The 27,520-nt window shown below is 30.1% G+C and overlaps 4 protein-coding genes and 1 long non-coding RNA gene across 5 annotated transcripts; 2 read left to right on the forward strand and 3 right to left on the reverse strand.

The window, feature by feature from the left end:
- Positions 1 to 2,260: 2,260 nt before the first annotated feature.
- On the forward strand, positions 2,261 to 5,306 carry LOC114176473 (probable acyl-activating enzyme 2). Its single transcript, XM_028061522.1, has 2 exons — positions 2,261 to 2,844; positions 3,785 to 5,306. The coding sequence occupies exons 1-2, from the start codon at positions 2,527 to 2,529 to the stop codon at positions 5,246 to 5,248; spliced, it is 1,782 nt and encodes a 593-aa protein (XP_027917323.1). The 5' UTR covers positions 2,261 to 2,526; the 3' UTR covers positions 5,249 to 5,306.
- Positions 5,305 to 8,905, reverse strand: LOC114176474 (protein STRICTOSIDINE SYNTHASE-LIKE 5-like). Its single transcript, XM_028061523.1, has 4 exons — positions 8,312 to 8,905; positions 6,528 to 6,835; positions 5,963 to 6,092; positions 5,305 to 5,714 (listed from the first exon to the last, which is right to left on the reverse strand). The coding sequence occupies exons 1-4, from the start codon at positions 8,708 to 8,710 to the stop codon at positions 5,439 to 5,441; spliced, it is 1,113 nt and encodes a 370-aa protein (XP_027917324.1). The 5' UTR covers positions 8,711 to 8,905; the 3' UTR covers positions 5,305 to 5,438.
- A 358-nt stretch (positions 8,906 to 9,263) lies between these two features.
- On the reverse strand, positions 9,264 to 10,845 carry LOC114176537. Its single transcript, XR_003603018.1, has 3 exons — positions 10,733 to 10,845; positions 10,561 to 10,631; positions 9,264 to 9,434 (listed from the first exon to the last, which is right to left on the reverse strand). It is a non-coding gene; the product is annotated as an uncharacterized LOC114176537 (long non-coding RNA).
- An 8,834-nt stretch (positions 10,846 to 19,679) lies between these two features.
- On the forward strand, positions 19,680 to 21,056 carry LOC114178783 (endochitinase-like). The gene is made up of 3 exons (XM_028064874.1): positions 19,680 to 20,157; positions 20,281 to 20,428; positions 20,544 to 21,056. Exons 1-3 carry the CDS (start codon positions 19,707 to 19,709, stop codon positions 20,911 to 20,913), a joined length of 969 nt encoding a protein of 322 aa, XP_027920675.1. The 5' UTR covers positions 19,680 to 19,706; the 3' UTR covers positions 20,914 to 21,056.
- Positions 21,057 to 26,667: 5,611 nt separating this feature from the next.
- Positions 26,668 to 27,182, reverse strand: LOC114178786 (endochitinase B-like). Its single transcript, XM_028064877.1, has one exon. The coding sequence runs from the start codon at positions 27,112 to 27,114 to the stop codon at positions 26,686 to 26,688; it is 429 nt and encodes a 142-aa protein (XP_027920678.1). The 5' UTR covers positions 27,115 to 27,182; the 3' UTR covers positions 26,668 to 26,685.
- Between the last annotated feature and the right edge of the window lie 338 nt (positions 27,183 to 27,520).

Genomic DNA, 27,520 nt, shown 5'->3' on the forward strand with positions numbered 1-27,520 from the left:
CATAGACCAGGACCTCCTGCTACTTCCCCCAACGTAATCCATCGTACTCTACTTGAGTCTTAATGATTACTGGAAGCGTCAGGATATCACCAATCTGAGTCCTCATGCCCTTACACTTACTAAACCACATTCCTTAGGATTTTCTCTTGAAATCCTAACTCTAACATACTTCCATTCACATCAAGTTCATACTCAATTCCTTCATACAGTCCAACATGCATAGGGATCACATGCATTATCAACCAGCATTATCTTAAGGCAACCAATCAAGCATCAAGAAATCAAAACAGTGGGAAAACCAATATTCTGCAGGAAATTTCGCTTAGGCTAGATGGTCTCGCCTAGGCTAGAGAGTCAATCTCGCTTAGGCGAGTTGATCTCGCCTGGGCGAGACATCATACAGTGGCGAATTACAAATCCTGGGCGAACTCTCGCTCAGGCGAAACTGGCTCGCCTAGACGAGAAGTTATCTCGCTCAAGCGACTCCAGCTCGCCTAGGCGAGATTTCACACAATTAACAGGGGTGAGCTTCTAGTATTTTCGCTCAGGCGAGATCGACTCGCCTAGGCGAAACTACCAGAAATCCTCCCTATTCTGCACATGCAAACTCGCTCAAAGGCATCTACCACTCAATTTCACACACCAACAGTTTCAATCATCAATTACACAAACAATCATGAAATTAAAACATTCACGAATACAATCTACATCAAAATGAGTTACAGAATTAGCTTCCCTTACCTATTCTTGAGTTAAAGTTTGAGTGGAGGCAACCTAGGAGAGGGGGCAAAATTCCTCAGCTGAACCTAAGAGAAGAATTCATGATCCAGTCACAAGGAGAGGACGAACACATGGTTAGGATCTGAACGGAAGCAGGAAATTTGAGTTGAATTTCGGATTTGAACATTGAGCCACAAGAGAGACTTACCTAAGAGAAGAGAAGCTGTGAGTGGAGGCAGCAGGGGGATTGGCAGTGACCACTTCTCCAGAATCTGAGCAGGGAAAAACTAAGACTGTGAGATGGCAGCATAGAGTAGATTGATTAGGAGAGAATTTGGGCGGTGGAGAAGGATGAAAGGAAGTGAAGAAAATGAAAATGGAGGGAGTGGCTGGTGTTCTTAACTGATAAAAGAGTAGTGGAAAAGGGGGTATCACACATACCAATTTCATAACAAAATCCTTAAAATCATATTTAGGGTTTATACTAATTTGAGATAAACTTAATTTGGAAGAAACATCCTAAGAATAATCATAAATCTAACATACCTAGATCATAATAAGATACTAACTTTGATGCTTGAGAGATCATGTAAGAATGTGTACTTCAATTTTATTCTATATGTTCTACAATCTTTGTTTTCCAATTGATCTCTTTGTATTTCTTTCTTCTCACATACTTTCATAATACCTTACATGGTAAAAAAAATTATAATAAAAAAGAAACTTTAATCTCTCTTATAAACTAATGTCTTCATTAAATTTTTTATTTTATCTTTATTTTATTTTTATTATAATTTTCCATAATATAAACTTAATATAAATAATATAATAATATAAAATATAATTTAAAAATATATATACATATATATAAAAATAAATTTCAAAATTTTTGGGAGCGGTAGTTCCCCTGTCACATCAATGTTCTGCCTGCACCCAAAAAAATACAGAACAAATTCAATGACTTTTTACCCAAAAAAGAATACATAATTTTAGTTAATTTTTATGTGTTGGACAATCAACTTCAACTTTCTAAAAAAGATAATAAAATAATCTAATTAAAATTTGAGCAAAGTTAACTAAAATTATATTACTTTTTCTCAAAAAAAGTCGTTAAATCTGTTCTCAACAAATACAAGCTAACAATTAATAATAGTAATTTACTCATTTTTACAAATAGTAATGAAAATTAAATTATTATTTTCTCTAGTACTATATACGTGTATCTGTTAAACAAATAAATAAAAAAGACATATTTTATTACAGTTTAAAAATAAATAACTTTTACAGAGAAATAAAAAAAAAGATAAATACATATTTGTTATAAATATTTTATTATAATTTTACCTTTTATATTTAGTAATTACTTTTTATTATAATAAATTAAATAATTTTTTCAGTTATAAATTATCACAAAAAAAAAGTGAATTTATAAACAAACATCAATATATATAGTAGAGATTTGTCGTTTGGATTACATGATCTTTTTTCTTTTTGATAATTATCCTGTTAGCCATGTATTTTGGCTAACCCATGGTTGTTAATGCTTTCAGTACCCTCCATATAAACAACTCTATATTGCGTAGCAGCAATCACAATTACACGTGGTGTCTATATCTCCAGAAAAACTGAAAAAAAATAAAAACACAAAACACAAGAAACTGTATACAAAGTACTGTCTGTGATGTTTATTTTGTTCTAAACTCTTCTTCTTCGCCAACATAATGAGTTGACACACTTATCCATAATCCATCGGATAATGCATCTAACTATGCCATTCATTACCGCTTAAATTAAAACGAAGTCACCATGTTCTGTGTTCGTTCTCTCAGACTTTTCAGATCACCACATCGCGTCTTCTTATCTCACTGTCATTGGCGTAAATTTTGCAGCTTTTCGCAGGACAATGATCCGGGTTCGTGGGAATCGATGGAGGGTCTTTCTCGTTGCCCTGCGAATTTTGCTCCTTTGTCTCCCATCACCTTCCTAGAGCGAGCAGCCAAGGTCTGCAGAGACAGAACCTCGGTGGTGTATGGATCTCTGGAGTATAACTGGGGTGAAACCCATCAACGCTGCTTGAAACTCGCTTCTGCTTTGACCCACTTGGGAATTTCTCGAGGGGATGTGGTTAGTTTAGTCTTTGCTCACTCTGTTTTTCTTCTGCTTTTACTGTGGGAAGTTTTTACAAGATAATGGATCGCTTCATGAGAAAGTTAACTGTTGATATTCTATTATAAATTTGATTTCTACACACGCTAAGATTAATAGTTGTTTTCTCATGAAAAAAAAAAAAATATTTTCTTAACTATAAACTCTAAGATGAGTTCTTTTATTTTAGAACAGGGATTCTGATCTTTGAATTTTTTGAACCTGTTTAAGTTTTTTAATTACAAAGTTTCAAAACAAGTGTTTTAGAAATATGAATAGCAAATATAACTAAGGAATGTTATGCTGTGATATGTGATTCTAGTTCTAGGATGATATGTAGCTGTGCTTGTTTTGCAAAATCAATTCATGATTTCAAAAGCTAGGACTTGTATTTAGTTGATTATCCAGGGACCAAATCTATGATTTTTTTAATTCTGTGTAAGTGGAAAAATAAATGCATTTTTAGTCACTCGTCAAAAATTAAGGGCTGAAACAAATTAAATTTGAATAAAAACTAATTTTGTTTACAAAAAGTCATGTTTTTAAGGATAAAAAACATAATGAGGCCATATTTGGATGGTGGTGATCGTCTTAAGTGACTACGGTGGAAATTTGGAAGAGTACTTGATAGCTGACACCTGAAAATTTTGAGTTGAAATGAAGGATTTGTTTGAAGAATGGATAACTGAAGTGTTGGGAGCTGAAGAAATAGGCTTGCTTGAGACGTGAAGCTTCATTGTTAGAATTTAACATGGAACAATTTTCTTTTTAAGTTACTATATGCATCGTTCAGATATCACCACTTTGTGAATGCTACTTGAACTTTCATCAGCACTTCAATGTTCACATGTTTCTGCAAAATGTTCTGCACTTTTAATAGTTCTAATTTGCATTGCATTGATGAAACTTGTGATGCTAGGTTGCCACTTTATTACCCAATGTCCCTGCAATGTACGAGGTACATTTTGCTGTTCCAATGGCTGGAGCGATTCTATGCACCCTTAACTCACGCTTAGACGCAGCCATGGTTTCAGTTCTTCTGGAGCATTCACAAGCAAAGGTCCTTTTTGTAGACTACCAACTTCTTGAAGTTGCTAGGGGAGCTTTGAACTTGCTAGGCAAAAAAGCTAGAGAATTGCCGACTTTAGTTCTAGTTACCGATTCTGATTGTCCATCTACATTTGACATTACATCAGTGAGTTATGAATATGAGAGGCTTCTGGCTGATGGGCATAGTAGTTTTGACATAGTGAGACCCCATAGTGAATGGGATCCTGTAAGCATAAACTACACCTCAGGCACTACATCTAGGCCTAAAGGAGTTGTCTATAGTCACAGGGGTGCTTATCTTAATTCTCTAGCAACTGTTCTACTCTCTAGAATGGACCTTTTTCCTGTTTATCTTTGGAATGTTCCAATGTTCCACTGCAATGGCTGGTGCCTCCCTTGGGGAGTGGCATCACAACTTGGGATCAATATTTGTGTCAGGAAGGTTTCTCCAAAATCCATTTTTGACAATATAGCTCAGCATAAGGTGACACACATGGGAGGAGCACCAACAGTTCTGAACATGATCGTGAACTCTGCACTGGCTGACCGAAAGCCGCTCAATCAGAAGGTGGTGGTGATGACAGGAGGTTCACCACCACCGCCACAGGTCCTTGACAAGATGGAGGAGATTGGCTTTAGCATCTGTCACCTGTATGGCCTCACAGAAACGTATGGTCCAGGCATTTTCTGTGCTTGGAGACCTGAGTGGGACTTGTTGCCCCAGGAAGATAGATCAAAGATGAAAGCCAGGCAGGGGGTGCCCCATGTGGCTTTGGAGGAAATTGATGTGAAAGATCCTGCCTCAATGGAAAGTGTTCCATCTGATGGAAAAACAATGGGAGAGGTAATGTTTAGAGGGAACACAGTGATGAGTGGATATTTTAGAGATTTGAAAGCAACAGAAGAAGCTTTCAGAGATGGGTGGTTTCGTAGTGGGGATCTAGCTGTGAAACACTCTGATGGTTACATAGAAGTCAAGGACAGGTTGAAGGACATAATAATCTCTGGGGGAGAGAATATCAGCTCAGTTGAGGTAGAGACAGTTTTGTATAGCCATCCAGCAATTCTTGAAGCTGCAGTTGTTGCCAGGCCTGATGATCATTGGGGCCAAACTCCTTGTGCTTTTGTGAAGTTGAAGGAGGGTTCTGATGTAAATGCTCAAGCCATAATCAACTTTTGCAGGGACCATTTGCCCCATTACATGGCTCCTAAAACAGTCCTTTTTGAAGACATTCCAAAAACTTCAACTGGGAAGATACAGAAGTATGTTCTGAGGAAGAAAGCCGAAGCTTTGGCCAGCCTTTCTAGATCCCAAGGCTGTGATAAATTGTAGTTAAACGTTCAAGATAATGAAGCGAATAATAACAATAATAATAAATTGGGAAGAGGTTCTGCAAGAAATTCCATTTTTATTATAGAACATATAACAGATCAATGGAATTTTCACGTGAATCACATTTTATGGCACTAACATGTCTCTGCAGAAAACTTTTTTCTTGTACAAACAAAGTTTTCACTGTTGTTCAAACTGTGGGGAGAGCAGGATATTTCTCAATATCAAAACGTGTTATATGTGGGTAGAAAATGGATCCAGCATATATATGATTCCCGATTCTAATCGCACTGGTCAATGCTAGTTTGGGATCATAATAATGTGCGGTTAGTTTTCCTTCTAAATCCACGATTGCAAATCCTCCATTCTTCGAGATAGGTAGATTACACACATACTTTGTTACAATTGCTGCAATCTTCCTAATGAAAGGATATCTAAATGCCAAATCCAGTTCAGGAGAAAGGGCCTGCCAGTAAAGCACAAAAGCATTTATGAGTAAACAAGACAAAAAGTATCCATCTTTTCTATTTTGTATTTTTTATGAAAATGAGTTTTGTTGTAGTGTTACGTCACAAGACATATTTCCCATGTCTATGCCTTTCAAAAACTAGAATTTTGAATATAATTAGTTTCATTTTCCTTAAAAATTGAACGGTGGGTTGGTGGGCAAGTGATTGCTGTCAAAATTAGTTGCGAAGCCGGAGGATGCAGTACCGTGAACGTTGCAATCAAATAATGCCCTTCTCCATCATAATGAATGTTATCAGGCATACCAAGTACTTCACAAAACTTCTCTATGGTCCCCTTTTTTGGCCCCTGTAAGTAATATTTATTGCATCTCATCCTGCACAACAGCGATTGAAATAAGGAAACAAACTTTTCAAACTATATAAGGAGTTTGATTAGAGATTAATCAGATCCAATTCAGACGAAACCAGTTTGATTAGATAAGTGCCATTAATAATTTGACAGAGATGGTAGTGCACAATAATGTTACATTGGAATAAATGCAGTTTGATCCTTGTATAATTTCACTCCCCATATTTCTTATTAAGTCATTTTATTCCCTAAATGTTATCAAATTGGGCGTAACATCTAAATCTCAACAAAATTTGATTATATCAATCATCTTTTACTCAATTTACAAATTAACACAAACCCCAAACACACTATTTTTTTCTATGAACTATTCCAATACTGGGAAATTATATATGATGCGCAACAAAAAAACCCACGTCAAATTGTAAATAGACCACAAATTGAAGGGAGGAAAACTTACAGGGTGGATTCACAGAAGACCACAAATTGTTGATCAGGTGAAACTGCAACACCATTGGCAAAGTAGAGGTCTTGGGCAAGCAGGGTTGTCTTCTTTGTTGCTGGATTATAGCTGAAGAATCTGGCATTAGGCTTCCCTTCCAAGATGTCGAAAACAGCATCATGCACGGGGTATTTGTGTGATGCATCTGTGAAATAAATAGTACCATCTTCTGCTACATCAACACCATCTGTTAACTTCAATTTTTGGCCCTCAAACTCATCTACCAATACCTCAACTTCCTTTTCACTTGTCATTTTCAGCAATCCCTGCATCATTAGTTGGATTTCCTTCTTTCAATAATATTTGTGTCGACAGCAAATTGAAAACAAGTTTAAGCTTTTCGTTGTTTTTTTTTTACCAATAAGTTTTTTCGTTATATTTATAATTTCTTTTTTCTTTGCTTTGACCTTATAAAATAATATAATAATATAATAATATTTTGACAATTAAATTTTGATAACTTTTTAAACAATTAAATCCTAAATTATAAATTATAATAGAAAATTATCCAAAATTTATTCGTTAAAAAACAATTTTTCTTTCTTATATTATAAAGAAGTCACACTGTTTCTCTGAGTTATTCATTTAAGCAAGCTAAAAGTTAACAGAAATATTTCATTAAAAAAGTTAACGAAAAGAGTGATCACAAAAACATTAATTTTTAAATATTCTTTTCTTATCTTGTTTTTATGATTGGGTGGGTTGCCTTTTGCTCACTAATGATTAGGTAGGAATAGGAAAAGAAAATAATAAAATAAATTGAAATTAAAATTGAAATCGAAATATTTTGGAACAAAATTCTTTTTTATATTACTATATTTAAAAAATAACTTGATAAAAGATTAATGTTTAAAAGTATGAATTAGAATTAAAATAAATTTTAAATTGAACAAAAATCATTATAAGATTTTATTAAGAAATGTTTTATTTCAAAATAAAGTATGTATCAAAAATTATATTTCTTTTTTCTCTCCAGAAGTTATTTTTCTTGTTCTCAAAGTTCGTATTTCAAGAAACGAAAACATACCTTTCCATACTCTTATTTTCTTAGCACAATAAGTATTGATACATTTAAACATAATTTTCTACCCTTTTTTTAATTAAAAATATTCAGTAACTCGATTTAAAGTTAATTACGTTTAGTATTAATTTTTCTTAATAAAAATCTTACCAAATAAAACACATGTTTAATTACTTTAATAATTAATAAACTTAAACAAATTATTTATTCATATGTGTCTGTGGATAGATCTCAAAACCAGAACAATGTATACATACATTTTAATACGTATAAAATTCTTAAAAAGTGGTTCACCCATTCATCAAACCAGATCTGTCTCTGATATATTATTCAAAATCATAAACGGGTATTTTTGCTAGTTAGAAGTCTTTTCAAAATTAATTATAAATAAAGTACACCCTAAATCTTTAATGAATATTAAAAGTTTAACACGATTTTCAGGTTATTGGTTGACGAATATGATGAAAAAAATATATAAAAAAAGTTAATAAATGATAGCAATGATCAAAACGAAGAAGCATCTTTCTATTTACGTAGAAAACCCACACACAATATTTTAGACACTATTTTTTATTGTTGTTAAATTACAATTGGTTTATTTTAAAAATGATAATGTTTTCTTAATCAAACCGTTTTTCCATCTAGATTATTAAAATGAAACTATACTTGTTTTTTTCCCATAAAATTATAATCAAAACTCTTTTCTTTAACAATTCAATACCTTTCCCGCGTCAGCAACAATGAGTTCACCGTTGTGTAGCAAAGTTAGCCCAAGTGGCCTTCCTCCAGTGTTGACCCAATCTTCAATTACCGAGTCAGCAACCGAGTCGTTCACCGTGACTCGCTTGATCCACCCATCATCACACCCAGTGTAGACAACACGTGATGCGGCGTCGTACGCCAAGTCTTCGGGGCCCTGAAGTTGTCCCTTGCCCACAGCTTCAGATCCAACTCGCGCGTGGTCGTTACGTGCGGGAACCACCACGACGGACTGGCCCAGCTGAACCGGCAACAAAACCGGTTCGAAGGGTTCAAGCCGGAAGAGAATCGCAGCCACAACCACAGGGAGAACGATAGCGAACAACGGCGTATAAAAGCGTGAGGTGGTTGTGTCAGACATGGGAAAGGAGGTAGTGGCGATGGTTAAGAGAAAGGTTTTAGGGTTGGAAGAGAGAAAGAGTTGATTGTGAATATTGTATGTGACTTGATGAGAAAATTGGGTACAACTGGGAGAATGTGTTACTGAGGATAGGATCGTTGAATGTCGAAATCGAGATTACTATATACACTGCAGACAGTTACGTCTGTGTTCGTTTTTGGTGAGGCGTGTACTTGGGAGGTATGGATCACAAACCAGATAAAAAGAAAATGACAAAGATAATGCTTTTTATTCTATAATTTCACTAATTTAAAATTTAGTACCATCAGCTTGCATTGCAGAAGATAAGCGATTATTTTTATATCATTAAAATCTATATTTATGATAGTAATTTTGAAATTATGAACTATATTTTAAATAAATTATTTTATTAACTTTGATATTGTGACATCCCATTTCTAATAGAGTAATCTACTAAAATTAAGCATTACATAATTATAATATAAAAGAGTACATTACAGTTATCCATAATATACTTGGAATGAAAGTTTAGGCACACCACAATGTCATCAAACATAACACAAGAGTACTATTGTTTTGCAAAAGTATTGTTTAGAGAGCAAGGAATTTAAAACAAACTAAGAGTTCTTCAAAAGTCTCAAATGTAAGCCACAACCCAAACCATGGGGACCACTCTACACAGCAGCATCTCCACCACCCTGAGTACCTCCAGGGGTTTCCACATCTGCTCACACTAATAAATTGGTGATCATTGCAAAAAGGAGAAACCAAGCAAAGAAACATACACCAAAGAAAGGGTAAGCTAGAGAAAAAATTGTTTTAATCATGTTATAGAGCAAATAAATAGTTAGACCATATTATGCACAGACAAAGCAGTAGGCACCCAAATCATGTGAAAGCAAACAATTTCAAGACTCTATGACTCAATATCCGGATCATACTCTTGATATAGAATTCTAAAGGAAGTATGCGTCTGTGCTGGCTTCTAAACTCTGCAGAGTCTAGACACAAGGGGTTATCACCCAACCACAGACATAGTTAATCTTCTAATGTCTTGGGCCCATTATGTCCCAAAACTAGGACCTCCTGTCACTGAACGCGAATAATTTTTAGAATTCAGGATACCTTCCTTTATCTAGACATCTCCTATATCAAGGTATACACTAACCACCATCACCAAGAGTTTCCCTTGAAACTCTTTTACCAACAATTTCCACATGCCATCTCAATCATTCAAGTCTCATGCCAATCCACCACCAATCAAACAAGTCATGTTTTCCATTTCATACTCAACATAACAAGATTTCATTTAATCTCATACTTTATAAATGCATACTATGACATACATATATCACAAAATAGTATTCATCCCTCCCAAATAAATGAGTGCCAACATTTAAGTACCTGCAATTCCATACAATCAAGCACAACACACAACCATAATTCTTACACCAAAATTTCTAAGAAAATTTATTATCACAAAACCAAAATCACTGCAATAATGCGTGACACATTTCTCAAGCTACAGACATATAATTGACGATCCAGCCGATCAAACCACAAAATAGCATGTTATGAACCAAATGTCCAAATTTGAGCTCAATCGATTAATGAGTCCGGAAAGTCAATTTTACTAAAACTACGCATATCAGAAACATACACAGTCGCCCAACGACTGCGCGACGCATCCAGAATACGAGAAATAACGTCAAATATCACAGTTTCATGAATATTTGAACCCTAACTCAGAAATATACCAAAAACTAACGTTTTCCCCCAATCTTTTCTCATATTTCACAAAACATTAATCGCATAAAATAGAAATAACGAGAAACCCTAGTTTCTCTTACCTTACTCAAGCTTAGCCAAACGAAACAGGACCCCAAAGAGAGCATCACAACTCCAGAAACAGATTAAGGAGCTGCAAATATTGGCACACGAAAACATAAGAGGGTTATTAGGATGAACCCTAGGTAGAGCCACCACAAGGCAGTTGGAAAAAGAAGGTTGGGGTCTACTTACTTGGAGATACGAGTTCAGGCAACTCCAAACAAAGAAGATTCGCTAACTTGAGGAGACAAAAACTTGTGCCCTAGCAAAGCTGCTGCTCTAGAATTTGAGGAAGGGGAGAGAAATTATTTTCTGCAAAGTGAGACAGAATGAAGAGTAAGGGTCTGTGATGGGGTCTTGAGGGTCCATAATGGGTTGGTCTTGGGCCCTTGAAAAGGCCAAGCCCAACCCCTCTATTAGGACAGATATTAAAAATAAAAAGGGATCTCACACATATAATATTCCTCTTAATTGTTAATAATATTGAAAAGTCAGTTTTGATTTAGAAATAAGTATACAAATATATTAAATGAGATGAATTATTAAAAGTTGATAGGTCGATAAAGATTAAACATATTACATTGTAACTAAGGGTGACAACGAGTTATGGATTAGGTCATGCACGGAAATTATTTACCGTTATCTGATTCGTAATAAAAAATTTAATTTATTATCCGTCTTATTATTTATTGAATATTTATTTAAAAAATATTTATGAATTTTTTAAAATTCAAGGATATCAATAAATAAATACCCGTGAATATTTAGAAAAAAACTAATTTATGAATTTTTAAAATGCAATCTAAATAAAATTGCAAAAAGAATATAAAATATAATATAAATTAAATTAAATATAAATTAAATTTTAATTTTAATTAAATTAAACCTAATACAATATAAATTAAATTTTAATTTTAATTTTTTACGGGTAATGGATATCTGCAAGTATGAGTAGTATGGTATGTGCACCCATCCATTTATAAGTGGGTATTAAATTATTCTTTCCATGATATCCACGAGTGCCAACTCAACTATCCATAGTGAATTTTATCCGCAGATACTCGTAGATACGAATTTGTTTGTCATCCCTAATTTTAATGAAGATCATATGAATACAATTTTACACTTCTCCACAAATATAATTTGTTTTTTAATTCTAAGCGGTAATTCTATTTTTGGTAATCAAGAACTTATTATTAACTCTTTACTTCGATAATTTATATATAATTTAAGTGACACAATAAAACTTTTTCTATTCTTTTATTAATTGATTAATGTATAGAATTTCATTCAACCCATAGGTGGAAACTAATTTTTGGTTTTATTTATAAAGATTTTAGATTTGCTTAAAATATCAAATTATATCCAGTCTTGTGTTCACTTTTCCAATCATTTTAGATACAATTTAAAAATATTGGATTTTTTGTGATAAAAAATTTTATATTAAATGAAATTTAAAATTTAAAATGTGTTCAAATTTTTTTGTAAAACACTCCCGTTATACCCATTAGCTTCTAAATATATTTCGAAAACATTTATGATAGAGTAAAACTCATCAAATTTCAAATTATTTTGATCAAGAGTTTTAAAACAAAGTATAAAAATGAGTTTTTAATTATAAAATTTCGATAGACATAACTACTTTATCTAATATACATATAGTTTTCACAATATATATATATATATATATATATATATATATATATTTGTTTAATAAGTTTTTACTTAGATAAATGATAAAATTATATTTCAGCACTACGTTTCTAACATTATAAATAAATGTTTATTTTACTTTGTAAAAAAAAAAATGTTTCTTGAAGAGAATCTCTCAAAGATCTATCAACACATTAAGATTAAGATGACAACAGATCGGGTTAAGTAGGGATAGTGGTTACTTCTAACAAAAAAATTCACCTGCAACCTGTTTGTTTACTTGTCGGGTACCCGTTTAAAAAGTACTGTAAGTATTTTAAAACTTGTGGGTACCTGTGGATACTCGCGAATATTTAAAGAAATATATTTTATAAATTTTTAAAATAAATTTAATTAAAATTACAAAAAAAGTAAAATAAAATATAAATTTAATTTAATTTAATAAAATATAAATATAATTTTAATTTTAATTAAATTTAACTTAATAAAACATAATTCTAATTTTAATTTTTTGCGAGTAATGGATACTCACGAATACGAATAGTGATATCGCACCCAACTAGTTTATAAGCGGATATTAAAATACTCACTCACGATAACAAATACCCGCAAGAGTACGAACTATCCGTCATGAATTTTATTCGCAAATACTCGTAAGCACAAATAATTTTTGTCATCCCTAATCAAAATCTGTAGTAGAAAACATTAAATATAAACGAAGTAAGAATAAACTCAACAAGAGAGGATAACTTAGTTGAATAAACTAATTCTTTCTATTAACAAAAGATTTCTTCATAGAACTTAGATGAATCCAACTATTCTCTTAAAGATTTTGAAGATTTGCAATGATCTATGTTTAAGTCTTCCTCAAATCATGGTCCACTTAAAATTCATATAACTTGTTCGTCAGAGCTGTTAAATCAATGAAGGATAAACATGTTTCTACAACTATTACAACAGATCAAAGTTCTCACCAAAAGATTTCTTCATAGAACTTAGATGAATCCAACTATTCTCTTAAAGATTTTGAAGATTTGCAATGATCTATGTTTAAGTCTTCCTCAAATCATGGTCCACTTAAAATTCATATAACTTGTTCGTCAGAGCTGTTAAATCAATGAAGGATAAACATGTTTCTACAACTATTACAACAGATCAAAGTTCTCACCACATGGTTATGCCTGTCATGCACCTTGAAGTTATTTATATTGTTGTGAAGACATCTTGTGGTCTGATGGCTTTGACAATATGTCGAAAGTTTCTTCCCTCCTACTTTGTTTAAGCTTCTCAAGAAGCCTAAAAAATTAAGGTTATTTTCAAAGTGATTGATGCTACGAAGGACTAGTTGGAAAGTATGTTTTTATAGGTTGAATTGTGTTGTTTATTTTTGTTCAATGTTTGCATCAAATTATCTCTTTATCAGCACCAATTAAGTTATTTTAATTGCAAATTTTTGTTTTTTATTTTATCTATATAAAAAAATATTAAAGTTTAAGAAATTTGAATTATCTTTATAGCTTGGATTTTGAAAAGTCCATTCCCTGAAATTGTGGTGATCAGGTCATAGTGCACTTCCGACCAAAGATTCCATGGTCGATATATTTCACCTTATGCTATATAGTTGTGGAAGATATGTGAGTTCAATAATGGGACAGGTTTAACAAATATCTTGAACATTAATTACTATTTTCGAATTAGGAATTAGATAAATCAAAATAAAATTAAGTGGCCTACTTTATCATCTAAGAGTCTCAAGAACTTTACCAAAAAGTCTCAACTTTTACCAAATAAAAAGTTGAGTGCTTGAGCTAATGCTTGGAAAAGAAGAGGAAAGAACAACACAGTTAAAAAGATAGCATTGTACCATCATTTCCTCTCTCTCAAATGCTCTCTCACCCGTTCCACTATAAAGTTGAAACTTCCCTGTGTTTATATGGATATAGAAAATGAACAAATGGATTATTTTTCACTATAGTTCATCCTGTGTCACCTTTTCAAACTTCCAAACACTGTTATTTATTTACTTTTCTTCACATTTTCCCCTCAATGAAGATTTCTATGTATATATAAAGCATTTTGCTCTTCCCAGCAACACCATATTTTTTTCTTATTATTCAAATTACACAGACATTCTTAGATTTGTCTTGTTACAAAATGAGTTTATTTTTCACATATAATTTTCAAATATGTTTACGTTATCAATGTTAGAAATTCAAGTGAGGAGTAAAAATGAGAAAGTTGAACACTATATAATAATAAATACTCATTAATTGATTAGTGACTAGTCTTAAGATTTTGGAGGTGAGAGTGGTGTCAACTCCTGAATTTGAATTAAGAATTTTGTGAGTTGAGCTCATATTTCATTATGAATATTCGAGTAGTAATCCTTTCATGAAAAGACTCAACAATCGATTAGTAAAAATTATTTTAATACTAAAGGATCTCCTCAAGGATTTAATATTTTTTTTAATGTAAATCAAAATTAAAAGATAAAAAAATATAAATTATTATATAAAAATTGGATAATTAGATAATAATTAAATTATTAAAAATATATAAAATTATCAATTATAAATTTTAAAATTATGATTTTATGAGATTGTAAAATTACAAAATTATAGAATATAAATATATGAATTATGAAATTGGATAACTAAAAAATTTTGAAATTAAAATTAAAATTTAAAATTTTATTTTATATTTAATAATTTAATTATTATCTAATTATCCTATTTTTATTTTATATTTTTATATATATTTTTAATTTTTTAATTTTAATTTTGTTAAAAATTAAGTTTCGTTAGATACAATATATCATTGAAGGAGACCTTTTCATCATTAAAGTCTGTTAATATTATACAACAATATTTAAGCAAAATAACATGGTAAGTTAATAGTAAAATTTAACTATTCAATCTAGAAGTTTTAATATTTTGAAGACTCAATAAAAATTTAATAGGACTCAATTAAAAGTTTTTAAATTCATCGAACACACAAAATATAGTTAAACCTTTTATTTAATACTGACTCTTATTATGCAGAGTAGTGAAGCTTTCACTCACCCTATTTGTCTCTGGTAGTTATTTTCTTTTACTTTAGTTTTAAATTATGTAAGAAAACTCATTTTTAATATGTTTAAAGTTTGTTATTAATATTATTTTTTTATATAAAATATTAATTTTCTTCTTATTTAACATTATTAACAATTTATTTTACTTTATTTTATTTATATTATAATAAACTAGCATAGTAAAATAATATTATAGTAAATATTTGAAAAATCGTTACTTAATTTAAATTAAAGGTGATTTTTTAATAATATCTAAAATATCAGAAATCATTTGCATTAATACACCTAAAAGTTATTTAATTATGCATATTACATAACAAAAACACTGATAAATAATATAGAAACATGGGTTTAATAGTAAACATATAAAAAATGAAAATTATTATAGTGAATTCATATATCCAAAACATAGTAAATAAAAAAAAACTACAAATATAAACAACAACAACAATAATAATAATAATAAAATATAAAATAATAAATAATAGTAAAGTAACTTTATACACTTAATAAAATTAAAAAAAAAGTATTATACTACAATAATAAAACAGTAGTATGCAATCTAAAATAATAGGAAAATAATAAAAGGGAGAATGAATACTAAATCAAACATAACTAATAATAATTATTATAATAAATAAATTATGAAACAAAAAACAGAAATTAGCAAGTATGACGAGAAATAGAAAATTGATATTTATCATGAAGAAATAAAGAGAAAAATAAATATGAAGGAGCGCTGAAAAAGTCTTGCCATGAAATCTTGACTATTCAGGCCCAGATTTTATATGTTGACTCTCAAACACTTTTGAGTGTGTGCATATGCAAAATTATGTTTGTTTTGGACGACATTGATTAATTTTATTTATTAGTGCCAATTTTACTTATGATATATTTTTTTTTTGCAGTATTATATGTTGATGCAAAGCGTATTAACTTTATAGATAAGTAATTTTCACTTAAAACTTGAGTGATTAATAACACTTGAGCATGATTAGTAAATAATTAAGGACAATATTTAGTTAATCACTGTATCTTGTATTTAAACTCAAAGTTAGTATTTAAGCTAAAATTTCTATTCTAGAACATTCAGTAACTTCATTGCATTGTTTGTGTCATGTCTTATAAGGAAGGATATTACCTTAGCAGCCAAGTTTGACCTTGTCTGCCCTACTTCTCAAACACGTTGTAGCTAATACTACCATTCAATATCAATTTATGCAATGTTTGCCATCTATTCTGCAGATAATAATGGTGATCCAACACTTTCAAAAATTAAACGTTAAAATAACACTATTTTGAAATATATTATTTATTTCAGACTATTTTGATTATGGACCGAGTCAATTTATATCTCAAAATAATTAAATTTATGTCACTTGAATGATTAGAGTACATAGAACTAATAAGTTTAACTATTTTCATGTCTTTAGTTGCTAGCTTTAGAATATGCATAGGCTTTTACACGACTTTTTACTCTCAAATAGTTTTTAGATAGAGAAATTTTAGAAGGTAATTAGTTTTATAAATAATTTATTTTTTATAAGAAACTTAAAAAATTGAAAGGATAACATTTATAAGAATAATTTGATTAATAAAAATTATTAAATTTCAAATTGTAGTTAAAAAAATACAGATTTAAAAATCTTCATAATTTTTTTTTCCATTCTTTCTTTTTCTTGTCCTTATGTTTTAATACTCAATATCGTTTTTGCAACTAATAGATAAAATATAAGTAGGGAGATCGTTTTCTTTTAAGACTCGATCCTCCCTCTGATCCAAAAAGTTATGATAAATTAAAGAAGAATTACTTTTAAACAAAAAGTCTCTTAAAACTTTTCCTCTAAACATGTTTTAAAGTATAGATGTTCTCATAAACTCAACAAAATAAAAGTTTGTACCCTTACAAAAACTGAAAAATTACTTGCATATTCACATTGACTTCTTTTAAAAATACTAGTACACGAAACGAAATAAAAAGAACCTCTAATCGTGTCATCAGTATTATAAAAAGTTTTGCACGTAGTAGGGAATAAATTATACTTATCTATAACACATTTACATTTTCCTCAATATTATAACATATTAAATTATTATAAAAATTATCATTTCTTCTATAATTAGAAATTTATCTACACGTATGTTAACCGATTCATAAATATAACATATTTTTGCAAATTTTAGTTTCTGTTAGGTTAAAATACCTTTTTAGTCCGAATTTTCGTCAAGTTTTTTCAAATAAGTCATAATTTTGGTTTTATGTTCAAATAGGTCCCAATTTTCGTCAATTTTGTTCAATTGAGTCCTTTTTTTGCTAACACCGTTTAAATCATTAACGACCATGAACCGTGACTGCCACGTTTCACTTCGTAGTTTTTTTGAATTTTTTTTATTTTTATTTTTATTTATTACTATTTTTTAATATTTTTTTAAATGTACACATGTCAACCCAAGAGCGTGTCACGTGTCACTTTGTGATTTTTTTGAATTTTTTATTTTATTTTTTTGAATTTTTTTTAAATGTCCATGTGTCAACACAGTAGTGTGCCACGTATCAAAGTCAATATTCTATATTCAATTTGGTCACTATATTTGTTATTTTTGTTCAATTAGGTCCCAATTTTTGTTAACATTAACCAATTTGATCCCTATCGAAGATGTGACCAAATTTATTTTTTATATCAAAGTTATAATGATATGAATTTTAATATATTATATAAAAATATTTAATAAAAAATGTGAATTTTAATATAAAAATTAAATTTGGTTTTAATTTGGAGAGGGACCAAATTGGTTAATGTTAACAAAAATTTGGACCTAATTGAACAAAAATAATAAATATAAGGACCAAATTGAATTTAGAACATTAATTTTGACACATGGCACGTTACTCGGTTGACACGTGGACATTTAAAAAAAATTTAAAAAAATTTAAAACTTTTTTTAAAAAACCACGAAGTGACACATGGCACACTCCTGGATTGACACGTGTACATTAAAAAAATTTAAAATTTTTTTAAAAAAATAAAAATAAAAATAAAAAAATTCAAAAAAATCACGAAATGACACGTGGCAGTCACTGTTCTGTTAATGATTTAAACAGTGTTAGAAAAAAAGGATCCAATTGAACAAAATTGACAAAAATTGGGACTTATTTGAACACAAAACCAAAATTAGGACTTATTTGAAAAAACTTGACCAAAATTGGGACAAAAAAAGTATTTTAACCTTTTTGTTATTATGTAAAAGCATATACACGTTATAAACACAGTTCATTAATATTAGTGATAACGTGATTTAATTCTTAGAAGAAAGGGAAAGAAAGATTATGGGTTTGATTCCTCTTACTAACAATTTGAAAAAGTAAGATAACTAACAACTAACAATTAATGTTTTAAAATATATTAATATCTATTTTAATACATTCACATTAACATATTTTAAAAATTGAATAACAAAGCAATACAAAGAGTTCAGCAGAATCTTAACTTATGTGATTTAGAATTGTGGTTTTCATAGTTTGGTTTTAGGTATTAGTTATATATTAAATTTATATTTGTTTACAATGACTTGATCTTTCCAGAGTTTTTATTGTTATTATTTCAATAACAAATATGACTAAATATTTATTTAGGGTTTTGTTTTTTCAATTTAATAGGTGAGGATTTGTGTATACTACAGATTATATTATAAAAAATATAAATTTTTACGTGAATTATAGTTTTAACCATGACTTTCTCCGTTGCTTATGATGATAATAATTGGTATATACAATACATTTTATAAAGTTATTCCACCGATGTAAACTTTTCATTGTCTGCGTTGACCGAATATCTATATTCATTTGTTCATAAACTACAGTAAAAATAATTTAAAAGTAGATCCAGAAAAGACTGTTACTGTATGAATAAGAAAAATACGGGTGAAAGTGGAAGGACATTCAAACAATGACCATATTTTGTCTCCTCAAAATAAAAGATCGATTGACTTCTTTTGGTTAAACACCGTTAGTGTTAACATCATATTAAATTTATCCAATAATATCTGATAGAATAGACACATCGTTAGTAATAATTATACAGTAAATTTCATGACTTACGTCGTCAAAGATAAAGATGAAAAAATATTTTGTAATGATGTTTGTGCTGATAAACTTTTAATAATACACACTTAATAAATAAATAAAAAGTTGGATGAGACTTGAAAAATAAAAACAAAAATTTAATTGAAAAACAAATTTTATTAAAAAACAAATGTCAAAATATCATACTCCAACTAAGATATAATATACCCCGCAAATGGTGGTGGACAAAATAGCAAAGTGAAGCAGCAGCCAATTTTGAAAACTAAGTAAAAATAAATAAATAAAAATTACTCTCATCAAAGCTCAGTTATAAATATCTTCATCATTCTATAGCAAGAGATCATATTCTCTTAAGAAAAATGGGTACCATGAAACTCTCTTCTTTGATGCTATGCTTGTTGCTAGCATTCGTGCATGGTGCCACAGCAGAACAGTGTGGTAACCAAGCTGGTGGAGCACTGTGCCCAAATGGGTTATGTTGCAGCAAATTTGGGTGGTGTGGTGACACAGATTCTTATTGCGGAGAAGGTTGCCAGAGTCAGTGTAAATCTGGACCCAAACCTACACCTACACCCTCAACTCCAACACCTAGCACCGGTGGTGACATCACCACACTCATTAGCTCTTCTCTCTTCGATCAAATGCTTAAATACAGAAACGATGGACGCTGCGCTGGGCGCGGATTCTACACTTATAACGCTTTCATTGCCGCTGCTCGCTCTTTCAGTGGCTTTGGCACAACCGGTGATGACAACACTCGCAAGAAAGAGATTGCTGCTTTCTTGGCCCAAACTTCTCACGAAACCACAGGTTCCAACATAATTTCATTGCATAACTATGATTTCACACTTTAAATTTCTTGATACATATAGTAAGGGAAAACCAGTACATGAATTTATTGAGCACATTAATTGAATGTTTTGGTTTGCGTAGGAGGGTGGCCGAGTGCACCAGATGGTCCATACGCGTGGGGTTACTGTTTTATCAATGAACAAAACCAGGGTGTTTATTGTGACGGTGGAGGATGGCCATGTGCTGCTGGTAAAAAGTATTATGGACGAGGACCAATTCAACTCACACAGTAAGTTATTATTATTAACTTCGCTATCATTTCAATACCTTCAACCACACTTCTGCATGATCTCTATATAGCATTATGACTGATTAATGCGGTTCATGTTGACCCGTTTTAACAGCAACTACAACTATGGACAAGCGGGTAGCGCACTAAATCTAGATTTGACAAACAATCCGGATCTAGTGGCCACAGATGCAACTGTGTCTTTCAAAACAGCCCTGTGGTTTTGGATGACTGCACAATCAAACAAGCCATCAAGCCATGCTGTGATCACCGGAAGATGGACACCGTCTAGTGCAGACACTTCAGCGGGTCGGGTTCCCGGGTTCGGTGTGATCACCAACATAATCAATGGCGGGATTGAATGCGGGCATGGGCAGGATGATCGGGTCCAAAGTCGGATCGGGTTCTACCAAAGGTACTGTCAACTGATGGGAATAAACACCGGTGGCAACTTAGATTGTAACGGCCAAAGGCCATTTGCTTAAGCAAATGGTTTATATAGAGCATATGTTGCGTGTAATAATGGACTTGGAATGATCTACATGTAAGGGGAACCTTATTGCTAAATAAGTTCCCATCATCTTGATTAAATAAAAATGTTTAGTTTTATCATATTTTATCATAAAAAGTTGCTTATGAATAAGGGTTTTAGCAAACATCACCTTCATCCTTAAATCATGAAAACTAGATACTTAATAAGTTACGGTGTGAAATCAAATAAATCTACTTTTTTACATTGGAATTCATAATAGACATACACTCAAAATAAATTAGATGTATCAAATATGTTTTTTTAGCTAATATTAAAGTGAAAATGTATTAAATGATACAAACAAATGAAATACTATTATGAAATGCGTTTGAAACATATTTAATAAAATTTGATTAAAATAACTAAATTCATCCATTTTTAAAATGGAATGACTAAATCATACCAAACTTTTAAAAATAGATTAATTTTAATTTTTACTAAAAGTTAAAAAAATAAAAACATACAAAGAATCATATTTAATACTTATTTTCATAACAATGCTATATAGTATTTCGGTATCTCTAATCTCATTGACCAGGATAATGATAAAAAATTACGAAAAATAAACACTAATTTTCAAATTGTATCATTTCACTTTCATGAAATTTATCCTCTCATCCAAACACAAATTAAGGATAGAAAAAGTTACATATATTTCAATTGTTCTTCCACTCAACTTTAGACTATTCCATGACAATATTGATTTTTAAAGACATTGAAAATAATTATATAAAAAAGCGTGTTTAAATTATTATTAATCTTAATTCTTAAATGATATAAAATTATGAAATATATCAAAACTATTAGCATTTCCTTAAATTATTGTATTGTAACTAACATTTTAACAAATGTCTTGACACACAGGTAAATAATAGAAAACAGAATGATTTTATCGAGATGCATATAATTACACTTTTTTATAATTTTTAACATTACAATTTTAGAAAACAAAATCTCTCTCTAATTTCTTAACTAGTGCCTTAAAAACACAAACCAAATCAAATTTCAAATCAAATTTAAATATTATAATGTGGAGCATTAACATATCTTCAAGTAATAATTTTATATCTGGAACGTGAATTATTATCTCAAAATAGGAAGTCCAACAAAACTCATATAGTTTTCATTGAAGCTAGCAATTGAAATTCACTTAAGAAGATATTCTGAACTAAAAGTGGAAAATACAGTCGATTTTTCTCTATTGCTAGTGGTCACAAGTTCCATTGACTACCCAAGTCAAGCAATATCATAATCAAAAAGATAAATACGAGGGACAACCATAAAAATTATAGCATATCTGAAAAGACTTTTGTTAATATAGTGTTGGTCTTTCAAGAATTACTTACACGTCACGTCGTTGAATAGTAGTAGTCACTTGTAAAAGGTCGTCTCACACATAGGCATGTCGATTCAAGTGTAGACAAAATAATCGCATGATCATCACCGTAACACGCAAGTTTAAATCAAGAAAATTTTGCCTCCATCAATAGTATTTTATAATATGTGTAATGGTAGAACAAAACATTTTATATTTCATTATATTATTGAAAATTCATTATTAACTTAAAAATATATTGTATTATTATTCACTTTAATGTTTAACATACAATTTCCAAGCAGACAGCTTATTCGCATATTTAGTCATTTAAATGTTATGAAATTTAAGAGAACATGGAATATATATATATAAAAGTAGAAAAAAATGACTTAAAAAGGGCTACCACTTCCGGAACTCAATATTTTCTTTCTGCACCCGTCATTTTTTAAATGTCTATTTTTGGATTAATAATATAAGTTGACTTTCTTCCGTTGCTTTTGTCTCTAATTTGAAATCTCCATTTCTGTGGCACCTCCCTCTCTCTACCCTTTGCTCCTTCCCTGTTCCCCTCTCCTCTCTCCTCAACACCATGCGTCACCTGCACCATGTCTCCTTATGCACTGCTCGTTCAGGCAAGCTAGCATTTTGTATACAAACCCAACACAATGATATTAAGTGAAGATAAAGACCTTTAAATTGGGCGCACGCATCCCGGATTCACCGTTTCGGAACGCACCTTTTTCCTAGCGTTAGGTTTTGTTCAATACATGTGCTCACATTCACCTTGAATTAGTCAAAAAGAGGAGTAGGAATGTTGAGTTTCACATGGAAGAAGAAAAACACAGGAAAAATACTTTCGAAATGATTGTTCCAAAACATATTTTCAAATTTAAAAATATCTTATAGAACACTCATTTCGAAAAAATATTTCAAATACTTTAAACCGAATTTTGTAAGATATTTTTGGATCCAAAAATACATTTCAAACTAAAAAACACAATTCGGAATAAAAAAAAAGTTTTCGCTAGGGTTTTGTAAGTCATTTTTGGATCTAAAAATATATTATGGAACCCATATTCAGAATTTCTTTTTATATTCTGGAATGTCTGTTTTGAAAATTACTTTTGGCTAGAAATACCTTTGAGAAAAGTCATCCTGGAATAAAAAAAATTCCAAAACAGGTGTTTCAAGATATGTTTTTGGATTCGGAATTGACTTCTGAAACACTTATTCTATAAAAATATTTTGTATTTTGAATTGGTGCTTCAGAATATAATTTTTCTTTTTGAAATAAATGTTTTAAAAAGTATTTTTGAATCCAAAAATTTCTTTCGGAACACTCAGTGTGGATCTAAAAATACACTATAGAACATCAAATTTAAAAAAGTATTTAAATTAAGGAGGTGCAAAGGTTTTTATTATATTTTTAATGAATTGTGTTGGAAGTACAAACTTTTGTGGGGTTTTGTGGGGTGCAGAAGAAAAAAAAGAAGTCGAGGGAAGAAGCAACCTTAAAAGGTGCGGTAAAACGGAGGGTAATATGTTTTTCAACACCATACTTTTCTTCTTGCACCACCATAAATATAAAATTGCTAACTTTATCCTTATCGGATTATAGAATCCGGGAGTCAAAAATACCTTTTAAAAAATCTTCCAAATTATCTGAAAACCTAAATTTCAGATTCTACATCTCAGAAGCCTTGTAAACTCTCAAAATAACAGTCAAGTCTCATAATCCTCTTTCGCTCAGCGCTCTCGTATAGCAGGGCTCCGATCTTCTTTTCTGTTATTCTGTTAGGTCTAGTGACAGTGAGTAGGCCACGCTTCTCTTGTATATATTCTCTTCTCCTTTCTCCATTTTACATATCATTATTTTTTTTTTAGAACTGTTAAAAGGATTGGAATTTGCGATTTATTTCTCATGTTATCTTTTCTTTTGGATTGTAAAGTTTGGAATTCATTTGGTTTCTCAATTTTACAATCCAAAAATTATTTTTAATTTCTGAAATTTACATTCTGAAATATTTTTAGATTGTGTATTCTGGAACTTAAAATAAAAAAGGAGTAAAAGTTTTTAAAACACGTGGAGGTGCAGAAAGAAATAACCTAAAATGTACAAGAACTTATGATCCATTATGCTAGTTAAGGCCCATCACGAAGGCATAATAAAACATGTATTATTTTTAGTGAAAATCTAAAACAACTTAAACGTTTGCTTATTTTAGTTAAAATATCGTATTACAACAACCATTTTAATACTCACTTAGTTTTCCCTTTTTATTGTCATTTCCATTTTTTTTTATTCAAGATATTTGTGGGTCGGTAGTCCAATATCAGTTTTTATGTTTTTATTCAATATATTTGTGGGTTGGTAGTACAATATTATCTTGTAAGAGTAAGTGAGGCATGCATTCTATATATTATAGTTTAATTATTTTTTATAATATGAGATCTTTAATAATAATTAAGTAGTTGACTCTTATAAATCAATGATTTAATAGTGTTGAATTTTAGTCATTTATAGTAAACTTTAAAACTATGGACGCTAATCTATTTGGTATTGACTTTTGAAAGTTGATTCTAGTTATCAATGACTAAGCCAACTCTACTTTCTTACTAAGTTTTAAATTAATTTTAGAGTTTGTTAACTAGTGTCTTAAAAATATTGATTAAAGATAATTAATAAGTATTATATTTTATAAAAAAGTGCATAGTTAGCTATAATATTAAATTAATTTTGACCTTCTCATCATTAATTCAATTTTACTTTGTTTAGATTATTTAGAGTACAAAAATGTTTATAAATGATGTACAATTATAATTAATCATTTCTTTGATGCACACCTATAAAAAATAAAAAAAATAATTAAATAATGAAATAACTGTATTTTAGTGTTGCTAAAAATTAAAATACAATGTAAAAAAATAAGATTAATTTGAAGGAGTGACAAAATATATTATAAAGAAAGAGACAATTTCTTCATATAAAAGTGCAATATTTCACCGTAGAAGAATTTAAAAAAAAATTATAAATTTTAAAGAAATTGTTTTTTTTTTGTGTAAAAATTAAAATATTGTACATTTGAAATGTTTCAAGTTTCTACTAATAGACTCTTCAATTGTTAGAGAGATATTTTTTCTTACATTTTAGTAAAGACCTTAAAAATTTTGAAATGTTTATTTTGCGAAAGAAATATTGTTTGAAAATTACAAAGGACATTTTTGTCTTTATAAAATCTGTTATATAAATTTATATTATTTTAATTAATAGAATTAATTATTTCGATCTTTAATATTAAAATAATAAAATCAAATATCATTAATTATACATTAATTATGCCTTTAGGATATTGAGTCTCTTTATGACATTGATTAGCATTTCACTCTCAACCAAGTAACCAAGTTGATGTTTTGTATTTATAATTTTAAGGTTTATTTAATGTAGTCTCAACTATGGCCGGTTCTAATGCACTAATTAAAAAAAAATCTTATACAAAAAATAGACAAAAAAAAATTGACAAGATGAGATAAAGATAAATATATATAAAAATTATAAGTCTTTATAAAGGAGATAAAAGGAGATGAGTAAAGAATATTAACCTTATTTATTTGTAATATTTATTTCAACTAATGTAGGTTAAAAGTAAATTCACAATTAACACAAATATTATTTATATTATAATATTAATTTATATTCTAAAAGAAATAAATGGATAAAAGAGTAAATATGTAATTTTTTGAAATAATATTATTTTAAAAAATAAAAGTAAAAGTAGAATATATTTTTATAAAAATAAAATAAACTAATAAAAGAGTAAATTAAATTATTATGAACATGTAACCGGAAAAATAAATATATAAAGGTAATTAAAAATGTTAACTAATAAAAAAAAATGATTTATAATACAGGTTAACAAAATAAATATGGATACAAAGTTAATTTTTTAATATTTCCTTTCTTATATTAAGTATCAAATTTTTCTTATATTATAATAGATTAATATTTTTTTCCTTACTCGTGTACAAAATCATGCTACAATGTTATTTTTCTAAACATGAATATGAACTTTTGTCGTTACTTTCATCAAAGATTTTTTTTCAACTAAATGGAAAACAATTTATCAACAATCCATAAACAAATATATTACAAAAAAACAAGATTAAAACAGCCAAAATATATTTAAATTAACTTTTACTGAAACAATGTAACAAAAGGAACTTCTTTAATTCGCAATAAAATTGGAATTATTCACTGAAGGTGTTTTTATTTATCACATATAAGATGGAAGTATATGAAGATACATACACGAGTAATTAAAATGGAAAATGATTTTTTGAAAACCAGTTAACTCATTTAAAATTTTTAATATTTATAAAGAAGAAGATGTGTGTAAAATTTGTCGAATGTCAAAATATGACGGTACAATTAAAATAAGATGGGGCTTGATTGCTGCAGTCCAAATCGTCTCCTGGACTCACACCGAGACAGTACCTCTTGTAGAATTCGATCCGACTTTCGACCCGAGGATCCGGGCCACGCCCACATTCCAGTCTGCCGGTGATTATGTTGGTGATGACACCATACCCGGGAAGCCGCCACGGTTTCTCGTCAAAAGTACATGGCTTCCATGCTCCGATAATGACATCATGGCACGATGGCTTGTTTCCTTGTGCCCTCATCCAAAACCATATGGCTGTTTTAAACGCCACAACACTGTCTCTTCCCACTAGATCCGGATCATTCGTCAAATCCAATCCAAGTTCTCTACCAGCTAGCCCATAATTGTAGTTGCTGTTCACACCATGCAAAAATTCTTTTAGAGTAAAAGTTAACATAACCCATTTCCGCACAATGCTCCACCACCTTCTCTACCGCATCGTTGCGCTTTGGCCCCAACCATCAGCATCGCCACCAACATGCATAGCATCAAAGAACACAGTTTCATGTCACCCATTGTTAAGAAAGAAACGGTGAATGATACGTTTCGTTACGACCATCGATCCAGATATTTATTGATGAACTGTGATGAGAGAATTTAATTTCGAACGCTTTTTCTTTTCAAAATTGGCTGCTGTTCGTCTTGTTATCTTAATATTGTCTACGTGACTTTGTGAATGCATACATGTGTAATACTTAAGAAGTTGACTCCTAGACGAGACTACGGACAAAATTATGTTGAAAAATCAAAAGGCTCTAAATAATTGATATTTTTACACGTAAAATTTGTTTACACACGATACT

Source organism: Vigna unguiculata, chromosome 3 (genome assembly GCF_004118075.2).
Source record: "Vigna unguiculata cultivar IT97K-499-35 chromosome 3, ASM411807v1, whole genome shotgun sequence".
Taxonomy (NCBI): domain Eukaryota; kingdom Viridiplantae; phylum Streptophyta; class Magnoliopsida; order Fabales; family Fabaceae; genus Vigna; species Vigna unguiculata.

Bases quoted from the DNA above. Each gene is read 5' to 3' on its own strand.
- LOC114176473 (XM_028061522.1), top strand. From the start codon at position 2,527: ATGTTCTGTGTTCGTTCTCTCAGACTTTTCAGATCACCACATCGCGTC. The intron at 2,845-3,784 runs GTTAGTTTAGTC...TTGTGATGCTAG, and splicing joins GAATTTCTCGAGGGGATGTG to GTTGCCACTTTATTACCCAA.
- LOC114176474 (XM_028061523.1), bottom strand. From the start codon at position 8,710: ATGTCTGACACAACCACCTCACGCTTTTATACGCCGTTGTTCGCTATC. The intron at 6,836-8,311 runs GTATTGAATTGT...CTAATGATGCAG, and splicing joins TTGTTGCTGACGCGGGAAAG to GGATTGCTGAAAATGACAAG. The intron at 6,093-6,527 runs GTAAGTTTTCCT...GCTGTTGTGCAG, and splicing joins GTCTTCTGTGAATCCACCCT to GATGAGATGCAATAAATATT.
- LOC114178783 (XM_028064874.1), top strand. From the start codon at position 19,707: ATGGGTACCATGAAACTCTCTTCTTTGATGCTATGCTTGTTGCTAGCA. The intron at 20,158-20,280 runs GTTCCAACATAA...TGGTTTGCGTAG, and splicing joins AACTTCTCACGAAACCACAG to GAGGGTGGCCGAGTGCACCA. The intron at 20,429-20,543 runs GTAAGTTATTAT...CCGTTTTAACAG, and splicing joins GGACCAATTCAACTCACACA to CAACTACAACTATGGACAAG.
- LOC114178786 (XM_028064877.1), bottom strand. From the start codon at position 27,114: ATGTTAACTTTTACTCTAAAAGAATTTTTGCATGGTGTGAACAGCAAC.